Raw genomic sequence first — 24169 nt, 5'->3', positions numbered from 1 at the left:
TGCTATGGAAACAGATTTTTCTTTTCCTCTTTTACTTTCACGAAGACTTGGCTTCTTAGAGTCAAGAACATCATGTGCTTAAAAAGTGCAATTATCCCATTTTATAGAATCTATGAATTTAATATAATCTTGGTCGCCTACATCTGTATATAAGCCTGTAATGTGTGTTACTGACCGTGGCAGAACTGCATTCCCCAGATACGGCTGTAGGATTAATTTTTCTTTGCAATTTAAATCCTATTGTAAAAAAAAAAATAATCGAGTGCTCAGACTGCAGCATTTAGATGTGACCGGTAGCGGCTCTCACAAATGGAGGATTTCAGCTGTCCGTAGATGTGATACTATATTTCCCAATGGGTTAATGTCTGGCCTTAGCGTCACTTCACAAAATCAGCCGTCGCTTGGGGGGTCCAGAGACTTGATTCCATATAATAGGAGATTTCCCTGTCACCTGCACAATCTCATGCATGCACCATGTATTCGCAGCGCATGCGCATCTCACGGCGCATGCGCATCTCACGGTGCATGCGCATCTCACGGTGCATGCGCATCTCACGGCGCATGCGCATCACTCTCGTCTGTGGACAGAAGCATTGCTGACGCATCGCGCAGGTTTATATGTGATTGATAAAAAGATGATAAAATAGTGTTAAAGAGGAGTATGTAAACTGTGGGGAGAAATAATGGAAGGTGACACAACACTGGATCGCTGATTTGAAATAATTTCTTGGAATAGTTGCTATATGATGTAGGAAATAAACACCTCTCCTCACTGATCTGCTGTTTTTTATTCTCTTAGATCCTGAAGTCTTCAAGTGCTCAGTCTCCTGTGAAAGAAAGACGAGGGAAGTCCGTTTCTCCTCCGAGAGTCCGTATCAGCCCCCATAGACGCGCGTGCCGGAGAGATAAATCGTAAGTAACATGAGATTAGCCCTGAGGCCGGAGTCGCACTATCGTATAGCATTCAGTGCGATGTGCTCATGACCCTCCGCTCTGCTGCCAGCGCTGTCCGATACTCCCGCATGATGGAAACGGAGCACAGGTGTGGAAAAAGTAATTTCTCCATCTCCTCTGCTTCCGGTGTCGGCGGCAATCGTTCTGCACTCCGGTGATATCAGAGTGCAGTGCGATGTTTCACTCGCACCCATAGACTTATATAGGTGTGATCCGAGTCTGTCTGCCAGTCACAGCATGGGGTGACTGTTCTGTCGTGCCGAATCGGTATGAGGTAATAATCGCAGATCTGAGCTGCCTCGTAGAATAACACTGGCAGAGAGCTGGGCCGTGATTTACCTCATAGCACTCGGCCATGTAACACAGCAGTGTGACTCCGGCCTAACCCTGAGAAACTGGCATTGAGTATCCAGTCTACACATCCCTAAAAGGCAGCACCATGTGAACGATGACTTTATGGAGTCAGTGCCTAGTGGGGAACACCGGCTTGATTATTGTACAATCTGTATATCTATTTCTCTCTTATATCTATCACTGATCTTTCTTTCTTTCTCTTTCTTTCTTTCTCACTTTCTTTCTCTTTCTTTATTTCTTTCTTTCTCTCACGTTCTTCTTTCTTTCTCTTTCTTTCTTTCTTTCTTTCTTTCTTTCTTTCTTTCTTTCTTTCTTTCTTTCTTTCTTTCTTTCTTTCCTTCCTTCTTTCTCCTTTCTGTCTCACTTTCTTTCTCTTTCTTTCTTTCTTTCTTTCTTTCTTTCTTTCTTTCTTTCTTTCTTTCTTTCTTTCTTTCTTTCTTTCTTTCTTTCTCTCACTTTCCTCTTTCTCTCTCACTTTCTCACTTTCTTTTTTCTTTATTTCTTTTTTCTTTCTTTCTTTCTGTCTCACTTTTTCTCTCTTTCTTTCTTTCTCTTTCTCGCTTTCTTTCTCTTTCTCTCTCTTTCTCTATCACTTTCTTCCTTTTTCATTTCTTTCTTTCTTTTTTATTTCTTTCTCTCATTTCTTTCTTTCCTTCTCCTTTCTTTCTCATTTCTTTCTTTCTCTCATTTCTTTCTTTCCTTCTCCTTTCTTTCTTTCTTTCTTTCTTTCCTTCTTTCTTTCTTTCTTTCTTTCTTTCTTTCTTTCTTTCTTTCTTTCTTTCTTTCTTTCTTTTCTTTCTTTCTCTCATTTCTTTCTTTCTTTCTTTCTAATTTCTTTCTATCTTTCTTTCTTTCTCTCTCTCGTTTCTTTTTCTTTCTCCTTTCTTTCTTTACTTCTTTTCTTTCTCTCCTTTTTCTATTTCTCTCTTTCTCTTTTATATCTATCTTTAGGACAAGCATTTTTCAATCGCTCTTTTGTATACATGGCAGCAGAATTCTTGCTGATCATGTGTTTGAATCCCTCATGCAGTGTACTCGGCATCACATTTTCCAGTGAAAACCGAGGCTGTTCTTCGATTGATTGTATTCTCTGCACACAGAACCACCGTATTAACGATCATTCTGCTCACATAGAAATCTGACAGGCAATTCTACCTGTTTAGTGACAAAGATTCTATCTATCTACTAATTTAATATAAGTAACAGCACTCATTGCTGAGATATACAGGATACATAATAGGAAAGTATATACCACAAAGATGTCATTGATGAGCGTAATCATCACAGGTAACGGATGAGCTTCTACTTTCAGGAGCGCACCTCTCCCCGGCCTCCTGCCTGTCGAGGGGCAGTAAACTCCTGATGATTGACAGTTCTCACAGAGTCCTCTGCCATTCTTCATGGAGAGACAGCTTTGCCATTGCCATTGGAGGAGAACAGGGGCTCTGAACCTGCACAGTAAGGCGCTTAGGGCTCATACTCACTTGTGTGAAATACGGCCGAGTCTCGCATGTTAAAACCCGGCTCTGCCGCTGGCACTCCAGAGCAGAGGGCGCGGCCGCATAGCAATACATGGAGCTGCACGCTCCGCTCCCAAGTGCCGGCGGCAGAGCCGGGTGTTACCATGCGAGACTTGGCCGTATTTCAGGCAAGTGAGTATGAGCCCTTAGAAGCACGCTCTGCCTGGGAGACCGGCTACCTCTGGTAAGACTTCAGAGGTGGCCGGTGACCTAGACAAGGAGCAGTAAACTATACGATTAAAAATCCCTCTGTTCTTTAGAATGTTAATGGTTTTTAATAAGAGAAAAATTGCAAAGTTGCTTGTTTTTAAAAGTAATTTTATTTATTTGTCATCATGAAAAAAAACCCTTATAAAATAAATTTGGATGTAGTGAAAAAAATAGAATATGACCTCCGCTGCGGAGGAGTTAATGGTCGTGAGTGTTGTGGTGACGCGCAGGTGGCGGGCTGGTGAGTGACGTTGGCTGCTGTTAAGCTAAACGTAACCTTATAATTAAAGATTCTGCTGCCTCATGTAACCGTACTCCCCCTCCGTGATGCGCCAAGGCATGCCAACCCTCTCCATTGAGCGGAGCCTAATTCTTTCACCCCTGTAAATACTACTGTTGTTAAGGATTACACAAGAGCCAAAGACAGAAATAAGTGACATGTATCCAAACATAACCTACAGTAAACGTGGCAGCTGGGAGGAGGCCATGACACAAGGCCTATATTTACCCATGAATTAACAGCCGTGGCACGGGGGACGCTGCCGTCCCATTGAGCTGTGCTGATAATTATAGTACTTGCATCACAGCGCCAGTCTTCCCCCCCATTCACCTCTGGCCTAGAAAATATTTAGAGCGTGGGATTTAGTAATAATATAGGAGTCTATCTCCGGAATCACTACATCATCGTCCTAGTATAAAGGGGAGGTCAAGAGGGAAAGATGCCACTTTGCTGCCAGCTGCCGGCTGCGTCACAGCATTCCAGGGTGAGAGAATACCCGCAAATGAATCCAGGTCAGTCTGACGTCTTAATATTGATCTGACATTGCTATAAGGTCAGGATTCTTCCCACGATGTCAGGACAGAAACATCTGCAGCAACACTATTTTGGACATTTTTTATTTTATTTTATCATTGATATATTTTTATTATGTTGGTTTTTTTTGGTTTTTATTTATTTTTCCTAAAAGAAAATTATACAAATTGTGACCAATGGTGTAACCTGAATCTTGTGGTTCCCTTTGCAAAATCTCCCTACAGTGTCCCCAGCGGTCTTTAATAGAATTAGATCTTTTTGGGGCCCTTCTATGCTCCAAGACCCAAGTGTGACTGCACCCTATGTAGCTACGCCCCTGATAATGACAAACAACCGATTAAAAAAAAAAAAGGGGTAAAACTACCATTTGAAAGTTGGCAGTCATATGCCTGCTTATAAGCAACTTTTAAAGGGAATATTTTTGCTATTCTATCTGAGAGAATCATGATGTAGGGAAAGAGACCCTGATTCCAGCGATGTGTCACTTACTGGGCTGCTTACTACGTTTTTTATTAAAATGATCAAAAACGGTTTTCTCTGATGCAGATCTTGCGGTTCTCTGAGTGCTGAGCTCTGTGTAACCCCACCCACACAACTGATTGGCCGCTTTGTGTGTACACTGTGCATAGGTGGAAGGCAGCCAATCAGTGGTGGGGGCGTGGTTGGACTATTTTGGGTTTACTAGTTCTCTAGTGATAATCTCCTGCTGATAAAACAGTGATTTTAAAAAAAAACTATAGCAAGAAGCCCTGTAACTGACACATTGCTGGAATCACTGTCTCTGCCTCTACAATACATTATGTTTTTCCCAGATTAAGTAGCAAAATCATATCATGTGAAAATAGACATATTTTTGTCTAGTTGCTTTTTAAGTTAGGGGTCCTAGTGCACAACTTGGGGTCCACCAAGAACAGCTTCTCTTTAAGGCCGCTGCTCATTGCCCATCTGTAACTATCTTAAAGGCTATGTACACCATCACACAGAATTTTTTTTGTTGTTGATGCTTACTAAATGCAAAGTTAACCATCTTTCTAAAAAGCAGTTCCTCCACCTTCCCTTTTTTCAGTGCTAGAAATAGAAGGAGGTAGTTGGAAGGGGTTGTACACAGATCTGCAATCAGTGGACAGAGGTTAAAGTATCTAAAGTTTTTTTTGAGAACAGAGAAAATAGGTGATAGGCAAGGAGGAAAAAGTGCAGGATAGAAGCTGTGCTGAGGTATGAGCCTTCATTACTTGGAGGGACACTCCCACAAGAGAAAAATGTAAAACTTGGATCAAACTGTAAACTGCAGATTGAGGGGCGAGGGGGTCTATTTTATTTGCCTTTGTAGCAGCTGACTGACACTGGCCACTGAATATGAGTTTGTCATCCACCCATACACCCAGGCCTTTTTCATTGACGGTTTTGCCCAGAGTTTTAGAATTAAGCACATAGTTATACATCTTATTACTTCTACCCAAGTGCATGACCTTACATTTATCCCCATTAAAGCTCATTTGCCATTTATCAGCCCAAGCTTCTAGTTTACATAAATCATCCTGTAATATAAAATTGTCCTCCTCTGTATTGATTACCCTGCAGAGTTTAGTGTCATCTGCAAATATTGAAATTCTACTCTGAATGCCCCCTACAAGGTCATTAATAAATATGTTAAAAAGAAGAGGGCCTAATACTGACCCCTGTGGTACCCCACTGCTAACCGCGACCCAGTCCGAGTGTGCTCCATTAATAACCACCCTTTGTTTCCTATCCCTGAGCCAGCTCTCAACCCACTTACACATATTTTCCCCTATCCCCATTATTCTCATTTTATGTATCAACCTTTTGTGTGGCACCGTATCAAAAGCTTTTGAAAAGTCCGTATACACTACATCTACTGGGTTCCCTTGGTCCAGTCCGGAACTTACCTCTTCATAGAAGCTGATCAGATTAGTCTGACATGATCGGTCCCTAGTAAACCCGTGCTGATACTGGGTCATGAGGTTATTCCCCTTCAGATACTCCAGTATAGTATCCCTTAGAATGCCCTCCAGGATTTTACCCACAGTAGAGGTTAAGCTTACTGGCCTATAATTTCCGAGTTCAGTTTTTGTCCCCTTTTTGAATATTGACACCACATTTGCTATACGCCAGTCCTGTGGTACAGACCCTGTTATTATGGAGTCTTTAAAGATTAAAAATAATGGTCTATCAATGACTGTACTTAGTTCCTGCAGTACTCGGGGGTGTATCCCATCCGGGCCCGGAGATTTCTCAATTTTAGTGATTTTTAGACGCCGCCGTACTTCCTGCTGGGTTAAGCAGGTGACACTTAATGGGGAGTTTTTGTTATCACTGACCATATTGGCTGCCATGGGATTTTCTTTTGTAAATACTGATGAAAAAAAGTCATTTAGCATATTGGCTTTTTCCCCATCCTCATCCACCATTTCACCCAGACTATTTTTAAGGGGGCCAACACTGTCATTTTTTAGTTTCTTACTATTTATATAGTTAAAGAATATTTTGGGGTTATTTTTGCTCTCTCTGGCAATGAGTCTCTCTGTCTCAATCTTTGCTGCCTTGATTTGCTTTTTACAGAATTTATTTAATTTTCTGTATTTATTTAATGCCTCCTCACTACCTACTTCCTTTAATTCTCTAAATGCTTTCTTTTTGTCCCTTATTGCGCCCCTTACAGCTCTATTTAGCCATATTGGTTTCCTCCTATTTCTAGTATGTTTATTCCCATACGGTATATACTGTGCACAGGTCCTATCCAGGATGCTAATAAACGTCTCCCATTACGCTGCCAATTTTGCAAGTTTTCCCACCTACAAAGAATGGAGAGGTCTGTCACTTTTAGCGTAGTTATACTTCAACAGTGAGAAGCAGAATCTAAAAATAAAAAAACAGAAATTCACATTGTATGATTTTTACATACTTAATTTGCATGGTATTGCATGAAATAAGTATTTGATCATCGACCAACCAGCAAGAATTCCCGCCACTTGGCTGCAGCCAATCAGTGGCCGCTAATTGGCTCTGATCGAAACTCCAGCCTATATTACTGGGAGGGACAATCTCAAAAGAGAGAAATATGAAACTCGTGTGGGAGGGGAAGCCAGGTGAAACTAAGAGTAAAAAGATGCTATGACATCTGTGTGGTGGGTCGGTATGTTTTTGGGTTTTTTTTAAGCACCCTGTGCCCCCCCCGAGGACGTAGTAGTAATGAAGAACCCTTTTCACAACCACTAAATCTAATCTTAAATATCAATGTGTGGTCCAGAACATGGCACAGGTGAAATATGTGATGAGTCTTTGCTAAAATGTACATGTAAATGTGGATGTTGTTGCCAATTTGCCACATGTGGACCTACACCAATAGCGTGGCATTCTTTGTGCCTTGTCCTTATAAACAGAGCCCCCAAAATGACGTCATATGTATAAAAAAACATACATTTGGGATGGTTGGCAAGTGTGGCCATAAGTAGCTCCAAAGGTAATTTTGGGTGTACTCCTTTGTAACCTCTTTCTGTCATTTTGTTTCCAGGCCGGCCATGATGGACAAGACGCCAGCGGACCTCAGCACACTCAATGATGTCGGCTACCAGATTAGGATTTAACAAGACCACACGAATCCCTGGTGCTTCCATTTGCACTTTACCCCTTTACTTTTTGTTTTGTTTTTTTCCCAAGGAATATTGACTATTTATTATAAGTTTTTATTTATGCTTTTAATTCAGAAATTTGCATTTTTACACTTTCTTTTTTTTAATATTGAGTTTGCCAGCTTTTTGCAAAAAAAAAAACAAAAAACCCATACCGGGACATTTTGGAGGCGATCTGTGATATTTATCTGACACGATTTGCAAGTTTACAGCCATCATCTGTCATGATGGACCCATGTTGTTTTCTTAATTTTTTTAAACCATCGATGACTGGCGTTGCCAAGTGAAGTGTTGTTATGGCAGTACCAGTGTCGGGAGGACAGCTTTATCTAAGTATATTAAAAAAGAGCTATAACTTGGACCAATATGAGGCGTATTTGATACAATTTTTACTATCCACGGCGGCCATTTTGAGCATTTCTCTGCCAATGCTTTTCCAGTAAAATGGCTGCTTTTTATCTGGCCTGTACTTTTAGTGGTTTCCTATGCATCACATGGAGCTGTGACCTGTCACAAGACTAGACTGTAATACCCGTCAGACCTAGATATCAAATCTCAGAGGAGCAAATGGCCACGTTGGCCATAGTAACTGATCAGGGTTTCGAGAAAATGGCAGCTAACATCTGCCTGGTTGCTATGAGCAACAAGGCCTTTTGCTCCCCTGAGGTAATATATCGGATGCAAAAAAAGTACTTTTTTGGAACTTTTTCACAGAATATGGCTGACTAAAAGGGTTCACATATGCAAGCTCATAACTCAGCGGTCATGGTGACTTTATTTATTATTCGTCCATAGAGCAGATGCTCTTTGATCCATATTATAGGGGGATCGTGTGAAAACCCAAGTGAACATCAAAAACTGTAATGATCCAACATGGATCTGTTGTCCTTAGTAACCAAATTGTTTTTGTGTCAGGTTATAAAATGAAAGGAGTTATCTGATTGGTTAATATACTCAACTGTTTGCATCAACCAATCAAATTCCTAGAATTCTTTTTTTAGGATCTTCTTTTTTATACAGCCAATTTCCCTATAATAAAACACCTTTACGTCTGTAAACAGCAAATTTGTGGCAGGTTTCTCCGCCCTAGTGGACCTCGCCACAGATATGAGTGGAATAGCTGTAGCATATCTGCCACATGTGAACATGTCCTTAAACAACATAATTGTGAAATTAAACTTTTCTTATAATGTCGAGTCACTTTGTAAATCCTTATTTTTTAATCATGTGATGTTTTCTTCCCCTTTTATACCTGGTTCCCTGTTACCAAACAGCAATATGTTACCATGGCTGAGATGACTGTTGCATTGAGATTCAAGTGCTTCTCACAAAATTAGAAAATCATCAAAAAATTAATTTATTTCAGTTCTTCAATACAAAAAGTGAAACTCATATATTATATAGAGTCATTACAGAGTGATCTATTTCAAGTGTTTATTTATTTTAATATTGATGATTATGGCTTACAGCCAATGAAAACCCAAAAGTCATTATCTCAGTAGATTAAAATAATTAACAAAAACACCTGCAAAGGCTTCCTAAGCTTTTAAAAAGGTTCCTTAGTCTGTTTCAGTAGGTTCCACAATCATGGGGAAGACTGCTGACTAGACAGATGTCCAGAAGGAAGTCATTGACACACTCCACAAGGAAAGTAAATTTTGCATTTAACCCCTTACTGACCTCGGACGGGATAGTACGTCCGACGTCAGGTCCCCTGCTTTGATGCAGGACTCCGCAGTGAGCCCGCATCAAAGCCGGGACATGTCAGCTGTTTTGAACAGCTGACATGTGCCCGCAATAGCGGCGGGTGAAATCGCGATTCACCCGCCGCTATTAACTAGTTAATGCCGCTGTCAAACGCAGACAGCGGCATCTAACTACCGCATCCGGCCGGGCGGCCGGATATGAGCGCATCGCTGACCCCCGTCACATGATCGGGGGTCAGCGATGCTTCTGCATTGTAACCATAGAAGTCCTTGAGACCTCTATGGTTACTGATCGCCGGTAGCTGTGAGCGCCACCCTGTGGTCGGCGCTCATAGCACACCTGATTTTCTACTACATAGCAGCGAACAGCAGATCGCTGCTATGTAGCAGAGGCGATCGTGCTGTGCCTGCTTCTAGCCTCCAATGGAGGCTATTGAAGCATGGCAAAAGTAAAAAAAAAAAAAAGTTAAAAAAATGTGAAAAAAATAAAAAATATATAAAAGTTTAAATCACCCCCCTTTCGCCCCAATCAAAATAAATCAATAAAAAAAATCAAACCTACACATATTTGGTATCGCCACGTTCAGAATCGCCCGATCTATCAATAAAAAAAAGCATTAACCTGATTGCTAAACGGCGTAACGAGAAAAAAATCGAAACGCCAGAATTACGTTTTTTGGTCGTCGCGACATTGCATTAAAATGCAATAACGGGCGATCAAAAGAACGTATCTACACCGAAATGGTATCATTAAAAACGCCAGCTCGGCATGCAAAAAATAAGCCCTCAACCGACCCCAGACCATGAAAAATGGAGACGCTACAAGTATCGGAAAATGGCACAATTTATTTATTATTTTTTTTTAGCAAAGTTTGGAATTTTTTTTCACCACTTAGGTAAAAAATAACCTAGTCATGTTAGGTGTCTATGAACTTGTACTGACCTGGAGAATCATAATGGCAGGTCAGTTTTAGCATTTAGTGAACCTGGCAAAAAAGCCAAGCAAAAAACAAGTGTGGGATTGCACTTTTTTTGCAATTTCACCGCACTTGGAATTTTTTTCCCGTTTTCTAGTACACGACATGGTAAGACCAATGATGTCGTTCAAAAGTACAACTCGTCTTGCAAAAAATAAGCCCTCACATGGCCAAATTGACAGAAAAATAAAAAAGTTATGGCTCTGGGAAGGAGGGGAGTGAAAAACGAACACGGAAACACGAAAAATCCCAAGGTCATGAAGGGGTTAATTTGGAAATCAAGCCTCTTTTGTTCTCCTGTAAACAATAAATACATTCCTTTATCTAAATAAGAAAAAAAACAATAAAAGTACACATATTTAGTATCGCCGCGTCCGTAACGACCCGACCTATAAAACTGTCCCACTAGTTAACCCCTTCAGTGAAAAAAAAAAAAAAACGAGGCAAAAAACAACGCTTTATTATCATACCGCCGAACAAAAAGTAGAATAGCACGCGATCAAAAAGACAGATATAAATAACCATGGTACCGCTGAAAACATCATCTTGTCCCGCATAAAACAAGCTGCCACACAGCATCATCAGCGAAAAAATAAAAAAGTTATAGTCCTCAGAATAAAACGATGCAAAAATAATTATTTTTTCTACAAAATACTTTTTATCGCATAAAAGCGGCAAAACATAAAAAAATGATATAAATGAGGTATCACTGTAATCGTACTGACCCGACGAATAAAACTGCTTTATCCATTTTACCAAATGCGGAACAGTATAAACGCCACCCGCAAAAGAAATTCATGAATAGCTGGTTTTTGGTCATTCTGCCTCACAAAAATCTGAATAAAAAGCTATCAAAAAATGTCACATGCCCGAAAATGTTACCAATGAAAATGTCAACTCGTCCCGCAAAAAACAAGACCTCACATGACTCTGTGGACCAAAATATGGAAAAATTATAGCTCTCAAAATGTGGTAACGCCAAATAATATTTTTTGCAATAAAAAGCGTCTTTTAGTGTGTGAAGGCTGCCAATCATAAAAATCTGCTAAAAACCCCGCTATAAAAGTAAATGAAACCCCCCTTAATCACCGCCTTAGTTAGGGAAAAATAAAAAAAAAATAAAAAAATTTATTTATTTCCATTTTCCCGTTAGGGTTAGGGCTAGGGTTTGGATTACACTTACGGTTGGGATTAGGGTTTGGATTACACTTACGGTTGGGATTAGGGTTTGGATTACATTTACGGTTGGGATTAGGGTTAGGGGTGTGGTTAGGGTTACCATTGAGATTAGGGTTAGGGGTGTGTTTGGATTAGGGTTTCAGTTGTAATTGGGGGTTTCCACTGTTTAGGCACATCAGGGGCTCTCCAAACGTGACATGGCGTCCTATCACAATTCCAGCCAATTCTGCGTTGAAAAAGTAAAACAGTGCTCCTTCCTTTCCGAGCTCTCCCGTGCGCCCAAACAGGGGTTTACCCCAATATATGGGGTATCAGCATACTCAGGACAAATTGGACAACAACTTTTGGGGTCCAATTTCTCGTTACCCTTGGGAAAATAAAAATTTGGGGGGCAAAAAAAAATTTTTTGTAGGAAAAAATGATTTTTTATTTTCACGGTTCTGCGTTATAAACTGTAGTGAAATACTTGGGGTTCAAAGTTCTCACAACACATTTAGATAAGTTCCTTGGGGGTCTAGGTTCCAATATGGGGTCACTTGTGGGGAGTTTCTACTGTTTAGTCACATTAGGGGCTCTGCAAACGCAATGTGACGCCTGCAGACCATTCCATCTAAGTCTGCATTCCAAATGGTGCTCCTTCCCTTTCGAGCTCTGCCATGCGCCAAAACGGTGGTTACCCCCCACATATGGGGTATCAGGACAAATTGCACAACAACTTTTGGGGTCCAATTTCTCCTGTTACCCTTGGGAAAATACAAAACTGGGGGCTAAAAAATAATTTTTGTGGAAAAAAAGTATATATTTTCACGGCTCTGCGTCATAAACTGTAGTGAAACACTTGGGGGTTAAAAGCTCTCACAACACATCTAGATAAGTTAAAGGGGGGTTTCAATGTTTAGGCACGTCAAGGGCTCTCCAAATGCAACATGGCGTCCCATCTTAATTCCAGCCAATTTTGCATTGGAAAGTCAAACGGCGCTCCTTCCCTTCCGAGCTCTGCCACGCGCCCAAACAGTGGTTTACCCTCACAAATGGGATATCAGCGTACTCAAGACAAATTGCACAACAATGTTTGGGGTACAATTTCTTCTGGTAACCTTGGGAAAATAAAAAATTGGGGGCGAAAAGTTCATTTTTGTGAAAAAATATTATTTTTTATTTTTACGGCTCTACATTATAATCTTCTGTGAAGCATTTGGTGAGTCAAAGTGCTCACCACACATCTAGATAAGTTCCTTAGGGGGTCTACTTTCCAAAATGGTGTCCCTTGTGGGGGGTTTCAATGTTTAGGCACATTAGTGGCTCTCCAAACGCAACATGGCGTCCCATCTCAATTCCAGCCAATTTTGCATTGAAAAGTCAAATGGCGCTACTTCCCTTCCGAGCTCTGCCGTGCGCCCAAACAGTGGTTTACCCCCACATATGGGGTATCGGGGTACTCAGGACAAATTGTACAACAACTTTTGGGGTCCAATTTCTCCTGTTACCCTTGGTAAAATAAAACAAATTGGAGCTGAAATACATTTTTTGTGAAAAAAAATTAAATGTTCATTTTTTTTTAAACATTCCAAAAATTCCTGTGAAGCACCATAAGGGTTAATAAACTTCTTGAATGTGGTTTTGAGCACCTTGAGGGGTGCAGTTTTTAGAATGGTGTCACACTTGGGTATTTTCTATCATATAGACCCCTCAAAATGACTACAAATGTGATGTGGTCCCTAAAAAAAAAATAGTGTTGTAAAAATGAGAAATTGCTGGTCAACTTTTAACCCTTAGGCCATGTTCACACTTTGCGGCGTGCTCTGCGGGTTCTCCCGCAGCGGATTTGATAAATCTGCAGGGCAAACCCGCTGCGGTTATCCCTGCAGATTTATCGCGGTTTGTTCCGCGGTTTCCGCTGCGGGATTACTCCTGTACTATTGATGCTGCATATGCAGCATCAATAGTAATGTTAAAAATAATAAAAATTGGCTATACTCACGCTCTGATGTCCGGATCTCCTCGGCGCTGCACCCGGCTGTCTGGTTCCAAAGATGCTGTGCCGAGAAGGACCTGCGTGACGTCACGGTCATGTGACCGCGGCGTCATCACGGTCATGTGACCGCGACGTCACCGCAGGTCCTGTTCGCACAGCAACTGAGACCGGACGGCCGCGTGCAGCGCTGAGAGGTGAGTATAACATGATTTTTTATTTTATAGTTCTTTTTTTTTACACTAATATGGTTCCCAGGGCCTGGAGGAGAGTCTCCTCTCCTCCACCCCGGGTACCACCCGCACATTATCCGCTTACTTCCCGCAACGTGGGCACAGCCCCATGCGGGAAGTAAGCGGTTCAATGCATTTCTATGGGTGCAGAATCGCTGCGATTCTGCACAAAGAAGTGACATGCTGCGGGTTTTAAACCGCTGCGATTCTGCGCGGTTTTTCCCGCAGCATGTGCACTGCGGTTTGCGGTTTCCATAGGGTTTACATGTTAATGTAAACGCTATGGAAACTGCTGCGGACCCGCAGCATCAAAATCGCCGCGGATCCGCAGTAAAAACCGCTAAGTGTGAACATGGCCTTATAACTCCCTAACAAAAAAAAAATTTGGTTCCAAAATTGTGCTGATGTAAAGCAGACATGTGAGAAATGTTACTTATTAAGTATTTTGTGTGACATATCTCTATGATTTAAGGACATATCTCTATGATTTAAGGGCATAAAAATTAAATTTGGAAAATTGTGAAATTTTCTGCATTTTTTGCCAAATTTCCGTTTTTTTTCACAAATAAACGCAGGTAATATCAAAGAAATTTTACCACTATCATGAAGTACAATATGTCACGAGAAAACAATGTCAGAATCACTGGGATCCGTTGAAACGTTCCAGAGTTATAACCTCATAAAGGGACAGTGGTCAGAATTGTAAAAATTGGCCCGGTCATTAACGTGCAAACCACCCTCGGGGCTTAAGGGGTTAAATTAATGTGTTTTTTCTTCAGTTGGTCAAGAGTCTAAAATATTGACTCTTCTTGTAGGTTAGAATTATATTATTGAATGGCTAATGTTTGCATCTAATATTAGCTCCTATAACTAACTGTCATGCAAGGTCATTGAATGATGATGTTTGCTAATTACACATTGTCCAGAGAAGCTAGTTTGTTGAGTTACAAAACAGAGGAGGAAAAACTATGCAAATAGATTGCATAATCAAACAATGTGAGTTGGTCTCATCACCACTCTTCCCCTTTACCTATGAATGCTGGCTTGAAGGACATGTGTTAATTATAAAAAGGATAGATACCTCCATACAGATATACCTCCAGACATCCAAGATATCCAGAGATCCAAAGAACCAGAGACTCTCTACAGCAGAGGTGTCAAACTGCATTCCTCAAGGGCCGCCAACAGGTCATGTTTTCAGGATTTCCTTATATTGCACAGGTGATAATTTAATCACCTGCACAGAATGATTCCAGCACCTTGTGGAATGCTAAGGAAATCCTGAAAACATGACCTGTTGGCGGCCCTCGAGGAATGCAGTTTGACACCTCTGCTGTACAGGACAGCAGCCAAGACATCATGGCTCCATCACGAGGGACACAGATTTGTCATTCTACAGAATAGCAGCTTAGGGTACCACATCCCCGGTTGGAAGAATACAGATCGGCTCCATTGACCCATGGATACATTTGGGTTAGTCAGGATTTGGACCCACTGGTCACTTGAGTCCCTTGGATATGTTTGGGAAAGACAGGAATGGGACCCACCGGTCACCTTGCTCCATGCAGAGCTTTGAAGAAGCCAGGATGTAACCCTGCGGTCAACTGGCTTTGTACCTCAATGGACTTTGATCTTCCTAAGCTTGTCTTTACCTCTTCTCTGTACGTGCCACAGCTGGGGATGTTGGCCCATAGAAGCTCTGAAGTTACAGCTGTATCCTGGTGAGTCAGCAGAAGGGTGAGACTCGGTAATTGTTCACCATCTTGGTTATCTTACTGGGACTGTTTCAAGTGTTTTTTGACTGTCTTTATGGTTCAATAAAGTATTGCCACACTGCTTTCCCCTCACTCTGTGTTATCTGAGTAATATTACGCCCACGGTAAAATGAGAGTGAGCGTTTGACTGGATGATCCTTGGTCCATGCGCTTTCAGCTAGAGGACAAGGGCACCCGCTGACCGCCAAAGGTGTCTCCACAGTCACCATGTCAGAGTCCTGTCAGACAACAAGGTAACTGTCAATTACATAAACCATCAAAGCGGAACAAGGTCCAGGTTCCATAAGTCAGGGGGGTTGGGTGGACTCTGTATCAAAGAGTGTTCAATCAGATTCTGGACTTGTGGTGGCTCCTCCCGGACATAGATCTTTTTGCAGGCAGGCAAAACAGGAGGGTAAGAAGACTGTTCACTGGTTTCCAAGGGATGCCTGCAAGCAATGGATTTGATCCTGCTCAAATGAGTTTTCCTATGCTTTCCTTCTATGACATTGATCTAAAGAAGATCAGGGAAGATCAAGCAAGGGTATTAATGATTTCCCCATTTTGGCCCAAGTGGACTTGGTTTTCGTGGATGAGAATGAAGTCAGTAACCGAGCCGTGGGTCTTGCCAGACAGGGCTGCCACTAGGAATTTCGGGGCCCCATACTGGCAAAATTTTCGGGGCCCCCTTAAGACTTTGCCCAGGCTCCACCCCAGCCCAGCCTCCACCCCTCGAACTGTCCACAGCCCCACTGCTGTCTCTTGGAAATACTCCACTTCTCACCAATCACACATTTAGGGCTCATACTAACTTGCGTGAAATACGGCCGAGTCTCGCATGTTAAAACCCAGCTCTGCCGCCGGCACTTGGGAGCGGAGCGTGCAGCTCCATGCATTGCTATGCGGCTGCACGCTCCGCTCTCACGCAAGTGAGTATGAGCCCTAACAGTTCCCATCACCAGATCACACATATAGCCAGCAGCTTTTGTTTTGGCCAAAAGGTTTTTTTAATCTGCCACGACGACAAGGTAGACTCTTTTGGCCGAATCATTCTCTTACCTATTAAACATTTGTTAAAATATGCAATACAATTTAGGTATATTTTTATTATATTTTCAATTTTTCAAATGAACAATAATACCACATACAAGGGACAAATACCAGAACACCATGACCAGACACCATATTATCACCACCACATAGTGACCTATAATACTATCTACAAGGAACAAATATCGCCACACCATGTGCAGACCACATATTACCACCACAGTGACTGAACAATATCACATATCGCAAAGTACTGCAGTGCGCAGGTGCCGGGAAAGCTCAGAGAGGCCCGGTGCCTGCGCACTGCAGTACTATGCTCTGCCCTCAACAGGACAGACAAAGTACGCCTGCGCCGGAGCCGCAGCGTGAAGACAAGAAGAGGACGTCATCTGATGAAGATAGGAGGCGCCGGACTGGGTGAGTATAATCTAACCTCTTTTTCTCATCTTTTAGGATACATCGGGGGCTTATCTACAGCATTACAGAATGCTGTAGATAAGCCCCTGTTGCCGGTGGGCTTAGCTCACCTTCCATTTTGGGGGTGACAGGTTCCCTTTAATTAAAAAAAATACTATCCCTATAAGTGCCATTATACACAGGAGATCTGTACTTAGCATGCAGTGTCAGTGTACAGGTAATACAGTGGTCACCGATGCCATTATACACAGGAGCTCTGTACACTGTGTTCCAAATTATTATGCAAATTGGATTTAAGTGTGATAAAGATTTAATTGTTTTGTTTTTCAAATAAACTCGTGGATGGTATTGTGTCTCAGGGCTCAATGGATCACTGAAATCAATCTAAGGCTACGTTCACACGATCCTTTTTTTCATCCTTTTTTTTTCAGGTCCTGTTTTGAAAAACCGCAGCTAAATTCAGCGCTGATTTTAGCTGCGGTTTTTGATCCTTTTTCTTCTGCGGATTCCACTGCGGGTTTCCAAATGCAGTTTCCTATTGGTGCTGCTGTAAACCCGCAGCGGAATCTGCAGAAAGAAGTGACATGCTACTTCTTTTTTCTGCAGGCAAAACCGCTGCGGATTTGCCTGTGGAAAAAAGGATCGTCGGCACAGCGGGTCCTTTTTTCCATTGGGTTACATTGTACTGTAACCTACATGGAAAACTGCTGCGGATCCGCAGTGCAATTCCGCTGCGGATCCGCAGCAAAAACCGCACCGTGTGAACATAGCCTTAAACACATGGGATAATTAGTTTTCCATGTGATTCTAATTAAAGGAAAACTACTTAAAAATGATGTTCCACATTATTAAGCAGGTCACAGTTTTCAAGTAACATGGGAAGGAAAAAGGATCTCTCTGCAGCTGAAAAGCATCAAATAGTGCAATGCCTTGGTGAAGGGATGAAAACATTAGAAATTTCCAAAAAACTTAAGCGTGATCATCGTACTGTTAAGGGTACTTTCACACTAGCTAGCAGGATGCGTTTTTTCTCCATAGACTAACATTAGCGACGCATTGCGACGCATTGACACACGTCGCAACCGTCATGCGACGGTTGCGTCGTGTTGTGGCGGACCGTCGGCAGCAAAAAACGTTGCTTGCAACTTTTTTGCTGCGCCGAGAACGTCTTTTCTGACCGTGCATGCGCGGCCGGAACTCCGCCCCCTCCTCCCCGCACCTCACAATGGGGCAGCGGATGCACAGAAAAACAGCATCCGCTGCACCCGTTGTGCAGCGCAAACAACGCTAGCATCGGTACGTCGGCCCGACGCACTGCGACGGGCCGAGTACGACGCTAGTGTGAAAGTAGCCTAAGAGATTTGTGGCTGTATCTGAGCACAGATGTGTTTGTGCTGATAAAGGCATAATGAGGAAGATTTCTGCCAGGCAAGTTCATCGGATTAAGAGAGCAGCTGCTAAAAAGCCATTACAAAGCAGCAAAAAGATATTTGAAGCTGCTGGTGCCTCTGGAGTCCCTCGAACCTCAAGGTGTAGGATCCTTCAAAGGCTTGCTGTGGTTCATAAACCTACTATTCGGCCACTCCTAAACAGTGTTCACGAGCAGAAATGGTTGCATTGGGCCCACACATACATGAAGACTTATTTCCAAACATTCTTGTTTACTGATAAGTGTTGAGCAACCCTGGATGGTCCAGATGGATGGAGTAGTGGATGGTTGGTGGATGGCCACCATGTCCCAACAAGGCTTCAACAACAGCAAGGAGGTGGAGGAGTCATGTTTTGGGCCGGAATCATGGAGAAGCAGCAGGACCTTTAAGGTTCCTGAAGGTGTGAAAATGACCTCTGCAAAGTATATAGAGTTTCTGACTGACAACTTTCCTCCATGGTATAAAAAGCAGAAATGTGCCTTCAGGAGCAAAATCATCTTCATGCTGACAATGCCACATTTCATGCTGCAAAGAAAACCTCTGGGTCATTGGCTGCTATGGGCATAAAAGGAGATAAACTCATGGTGTGGCCACCATCTTCCCCTGACCTCAACCCTATAGAGAACCTTTGGAGTATCATCAAACAAAAGCTCTATGAGGGTGGGAGGCAGTTCACATCAAAACAGCAGCTCTGGGAGGCTATTACGACTTCAGGCAAAGAAATACGAGCAGAAACTCTCCATAAACGCACAAGTTCAATGGATGCAAGAATTGTGAAGGTGATATCAAAGACGGGTTCCTATGGTAACATGTAACTTGGCCTGTTAGGATGTTTTGGAGTTAAATAGCTTTTTGTTCAGTGAATGTGACCTCCTAATGCTGCAAATTCCACAAATGAGCATTTTCAGGTCTTTAAAACATATCAAATGTTTAGAAATTCTACTGTGCCTAATAATTTGGAACAGTGCATTTTGAGTTTTTATTCATTTTGGAGATTATACTGTTATCATTGGGAGGTTTCTTCAATAAAATTCGATGTATACTCTAACGGGTGATTACTTTTATTAGACTGACTGTCATTTGCACCAACCATTTAGGAAAATCAGAGAAAAATGTAATTTGCATAATAATTTGGAACATAGTGTATATAGTATCAGTGTACAGGTAATACAGTGATCACCAGTGACATTATACACAGGAGCTCTGTATATAGTGTACAGTGTACATGTAATATAGTGTTCTCTAGTGACATTATACACAGGAGCTCTGTATATAGTGTATAGTGTACAGATAATATAGTGATCACCAGTGACATTATAAACGGGAGCTCAATATACAGTGTATAGTGTCAGTGTACAGGTAACATACTGACTCACCAGTGACGTCTGTAGCTGAAGTTCTTCATCTTTTCTTTTTAATCCAGCGCAGATCGCCATCACTTCTTTCAGCCAGGACTCGTCTCTGCATAAAATAACAGTTATCTAGAGCAGGGGTCCCCAACTCCAGTCCTCAAGGCCCACCAACAGGTCATGTTTTCAGGATCTCCTTAGTCTTGCCCAGGTGATAATTGCATCACCTGTGCAATACAAAGGAAATCCTGAAAACATGATCTGTTGGTGGGCCTTGAGGACTGGAGTTGGGGAGCACTGATCTAGAGCACCGCTTCCAGAGCACATTCCCCACTTTTTCCCTTTCTTCTACACTACATATCCGAATACAGACGGTCACCCACCATTAATATATAATTGGTTATTATGCAACCCACCATTTGAAATATAAGACAAAAAGAGAAATGATCCAGCTGGAGGTGGAGGCAGTCTAGATTTTGTGAGACTTTATTACACAACTAAAGCAATAAATAGTTCTTCAAAAAGAAAAATCTTTACATAGCAAACACCTGGCACACCAGTGAGGAGGATCAACGCGTTTCAACTATGAAGTCTTACTCATGATCTACCAAGACTTCATAGTTGAAACGCGTTGATCCTCCTCACTGGTGTGCCATTTGCTGTGGGTGCTCACCCCGAACCGTGCTGGGCGTTGGCAGGTCTGGGGATTTCGTCTAAGACCGGTAAGCTGACTATATTCCTTTTTTCATTTGAAATATAACTTATAATCCGCCACTGTGCTCCTACTATCTGTATATAGCCACTTTCCCCATTTAATATATAAATTAATTAACACCTGTACTCTTTCCCCCAATTTATTACCAGTCACTTTATCCTCAATGCCCCCACTATGTATCTCCCGCTCTAACCCTTACCCCGATTCATTATAGTTAGATGACCCTTCTGCCTCAATTCATTGTCATGTCTTCTTTCCTACCCTCTATTCATTATCAACGGCTCTTCCCTTCCCTCAAAATTTATTGTTTGCACTCCCCACCTTCAATACACCATTTGCTCTCCCCACCTTCAATTCAATTGCTGTCCCCCGTCCCTCACACTCACTTCATGTGCAGTCCCCATCACCCCCACTTCATCATTTGCAGTCCACCTTACTTCACAATTTAGTCCCCTATCCCCCCTTCACTTCATCTGCAATCCTCCTTACTTCATCATTTTCAGCCCCCCATCATTTCATCATGTGCAGTACTCTCTAAAACACACTTTATCATCAGCAGTCTCATGACCCCCCACCTCACCCATTTAAAAAAACAAAAATGTTTTTCATACTTGCCTCAGTCGTTCACACTTCATCTGCAGTCCCTATCACTCCCACACCATCATTTACAGTCCCCATCACCCCCACAACATTTGCAGTCCCCATTACCCCACATCATCATTTGCAGTCCCCATCACCCCCACATCATTTGCAGTCCGCATCACCCCCACATCATCATTTGCAGTCCTCATCACCCCCACATCATCATTTGCAGTCCCCATCACCCCCACATCATTTGCAGTCCGCATCACCCCCACATCATCATTTGCAGTCCTCATCACCCCCACATCATCATTTGCAGTCCTCATCACCCCCACATCGTCATTTGCAGTCCCCATCACCCCCACATCATCATTTGCAGTCCCCTATCCCTCCTTCACTTCATCTGCAGTTCCCCTTCCTTCATCATTTTCAGCCCCCCCATCATTTCATCATGTGCAGTACTCCCTAAAACACACATTATCATCAGCAGTCTCATTCCCCCCCACCTCACCCAAACAAAAATGTTTTTTTATACTTAACCTCAGTCGTTCCCAGGGCGTCTAGTATTTTCAGGAGTGAAGCAGCAGCTAGAATGTATGGGCTGCTGAGAGGACCTGAAAGGAGCCCTGTCATGATCTCCATGGCCAGAGAACTAGCATAAGCCTCTATAGGAACAAGCTCTTGGAAGATGTAACTGTACTGACCATGAACTAAACCTACCGCATCATCTAGAAGTAGCCAGGTAGCATGTCCTACTTTTTATCCCTATATGCCCAGCGCCGGCCGGAGAACTAAATAATGCTAGCAGAGGGAAATATAAGACCTGACTCACCTCTAGAGAAATGCCCAAAAGGAGACAGAAGCCCCCCACATATATTGGCGGTGATATGAGATGAAACAACAAACGCAGCAGGAAAATAGTTTTAGCAAATTTGAGGTCCGCTTTCTAGATAGCAGAAGACAGAAAGCATACTTTCATGGTCAGTAGAAAACCCTAACAAAACACATCCAGAAATTACTTTAGGACTCTGGCATTAACTCATAATACCAGAGTGGCAATTCCTGATCAACAAGAGCTTTCCAGACACAGTAACGAAACTGCAGCTGTGAACTGGAACCAAAATACAAAAACAAAACATGGACGAATGTCCAACTTATCTAGTAGATGTCTGGGAGCAGGAACAAGCACAGAGAGGCTTCTGATAACATTGTTGACCGGCAAGCATCTAACAGGGAAGCCAGGTTATATAGCGACACCCAGATCTAATCAGAACAGGTGAACAGGGAAGATGATGTCACAAGTTCAATTCCACCAGTAGCCACCGGGGGAGCCCAGAATCCAAATTCACAACAGTACCCCCCCCTCAAGGAGGGGGCACCGAACCCTCACCAGAACCACCAGGGCGATCAGGATGGGCCCTATGAAAGGCACGAACCAGATCAGAGGCATGAACATCAGATGCAGTGACCCAAGAATTATCCTCCTGGCCGTATCCCTTCCACTTGACCAGATACTGGAGTCTCCGTCTGGAAACACGGGAGTCTAGGATTTTTTCCACAACGTACTCCAACTCACCCTCAACCAACACCGGAGCAGGAGGCTCAACGGAAGGCACAACCGGTGCCTCATACCTGCGCAATAACGACCGATGAAAAACGTTATGAATAGAAAAGGATGCAGGGAGGTCCAAACGGAAGGAAACAGGGTTAAGAATCTCCAATATTTTATACGGACCGATGAACCGAGGCTTAAACTTAGGAGATGAGACCCTCATAGGGACAAAACGAGAAGACAACCACACCAAATCTCCAACACAAAGCCGAGGACCAACACGACGGTGACGGTTGGCAAAAAGCTGAGTCTTCTCCTGGGACAACTTTAAATTGTCCATCACCTGCCCCCAGATATGATGCAATCTCTCCACCACCGCATCCACTCCAGGACAATCCGAGGATTCCATCTGACCGGAGGAAAATCGAGGATGGAACCCCGAATTACAGAAAAACGGGGAAACCAAGGTGGCAGAGCTGGCCCGATTATTGAGGGCGAACTCCGCCAATGGCAAAAAAGCAACCCAATCATCCTGGTCAGCAGACACAAAACACCTCAGATATGTCTCCAGGGTCTGATTAGTCCGCTCGGTCTGGCCATTAGTCTGAGGGTGAAAAGCAGACGAAAAAGACAAATCTATGCCCATCCTAGCACAAAATGCCCGCCAAAATCTAGACACAAATTGGGTTCCTCTGTCAGAAACGATATTCTCAGGAATACCATGCAAACGAACAACATTTTGAAAAAACAGGGGCACCAACTCGGAAGAAGAAGGCAATTTGGGCAGGGGAACCAAATGAACCATCTTAGAAAAACGGTCACACACCACCCAGATGACAGACATCTTCTGAGAAACAGGCAGATCTGAAATAAAATCCATCGAGATGTGTGTCCAAGGCCTCTTAGGAATAGGCAAGGGCAACAATAATCCACTAGCCCGAGAACAACAAGGCTTGGCCCGAGCACAAACGTCACAAGACTGCACAAAGCCTCGCACATCTCGTGACAGGGAAGGCCACCAGAAGGATCTTGCCACCAAATCCTCATGTAGATTATACAGCACTAGAAAACGAATAGTCTCCTGGTGATCCGGATTAATACACATAGTCACTTGTGTCCAGTATTGTGGTTTATTATTAGCCAATGGGGTGGAGTCAATCCCCTTCAGAGGAATAAGAGTTTCCAAAGGCTCTAAATCATACCCACAACGATTGGCAAAGGACCAATCCATAAGACTCAAAGCGGCGCCAGAGTCGATATAGGCGTCAGTAGTAATAGATGACAAAGAGCAAATCAGGGTCACAGACAAAATAAATTTAGACTGTAAAGTGCCAATGGAAACGGATTTATCAAGCTTTTTAGTACGCTTAGAGCACGCTGATATAACATGAGTAGAATCCCCACAATAGAAACACAACCCATTTTTCCGTCTAAAATTCTGCCGCTCGCTTCTGGACAGAATTCTATCACACTGCATGTTTTCTGGCGTCTTCTCAGTGGACACCGCCAGATGGTGCACTGGTTTGCGCTCCCGCAGACGCCTATCGATCTGAATGGCCATTGTCATGGACTCATTCAGACCTGCAGGCACAGGGAACCCCACCATAACATCCTTAATGGCATCAGAGAGACCCTCTCTGAAAGTAGCCGCCAAGGCACACTCATTCCACTGAGTAAGCACAGACCATTTACGGAATCTTTGGCAGTAAATTTCAGCTTCATCTTGCCCCTGCGATAGGGACATCAAGGTT

The 24169-nt window shown here is 42.8% G+C and overlaps 1 protein-coding gene across 3 annotated transcripts in view; it reads left to right on the top strand.

Annotated features, from left to right (window-relative positions):
• Positions 1-8698, top strand: part of VASH2 (vasohibin 2) — a 72608-nt gene extending 63910 nt beyond the window's left edge. For all 3 annotated transcript variants that reach the window (XM_077282290.1, XM_077282292.1, XM_077282291.1), the window contains exons 7-8: positions 800-912; positions 7385-8698. In XM_077282290.1, the coding sequence (XP_077138405.1) occupies positions 800-912; positions 7385-7457 (186 nt within the window). In that variant the 3' untranslated portion in view covers positions 7458-8698. The remainder of the gene's footprint in view (positions 1-799; positions 913-7384) is intronic.
• Positions 8699-24169: the final 15471 nt, after the last annotated feature.

Source organism: Ranitomeya variabilis, chromosome 2 (genome assembly GCF_051348905.1).
Source record: "Ranitomeya variabilis isolate aRanVar5 chromosome 2, aRanVar5.hap1, whole genome shotgun sequence".
Classification (NCBI taxonomy): domain Eukaryota; kingdom Metazoa; phylum Chordata; class Amphibia; order Anura; family Dendrobatidae; genus Ranitomeya; species Ranitomeya variabilis.
This window is presented reverse-complemented; position numbering and strand designations above follow the sequence as displayed.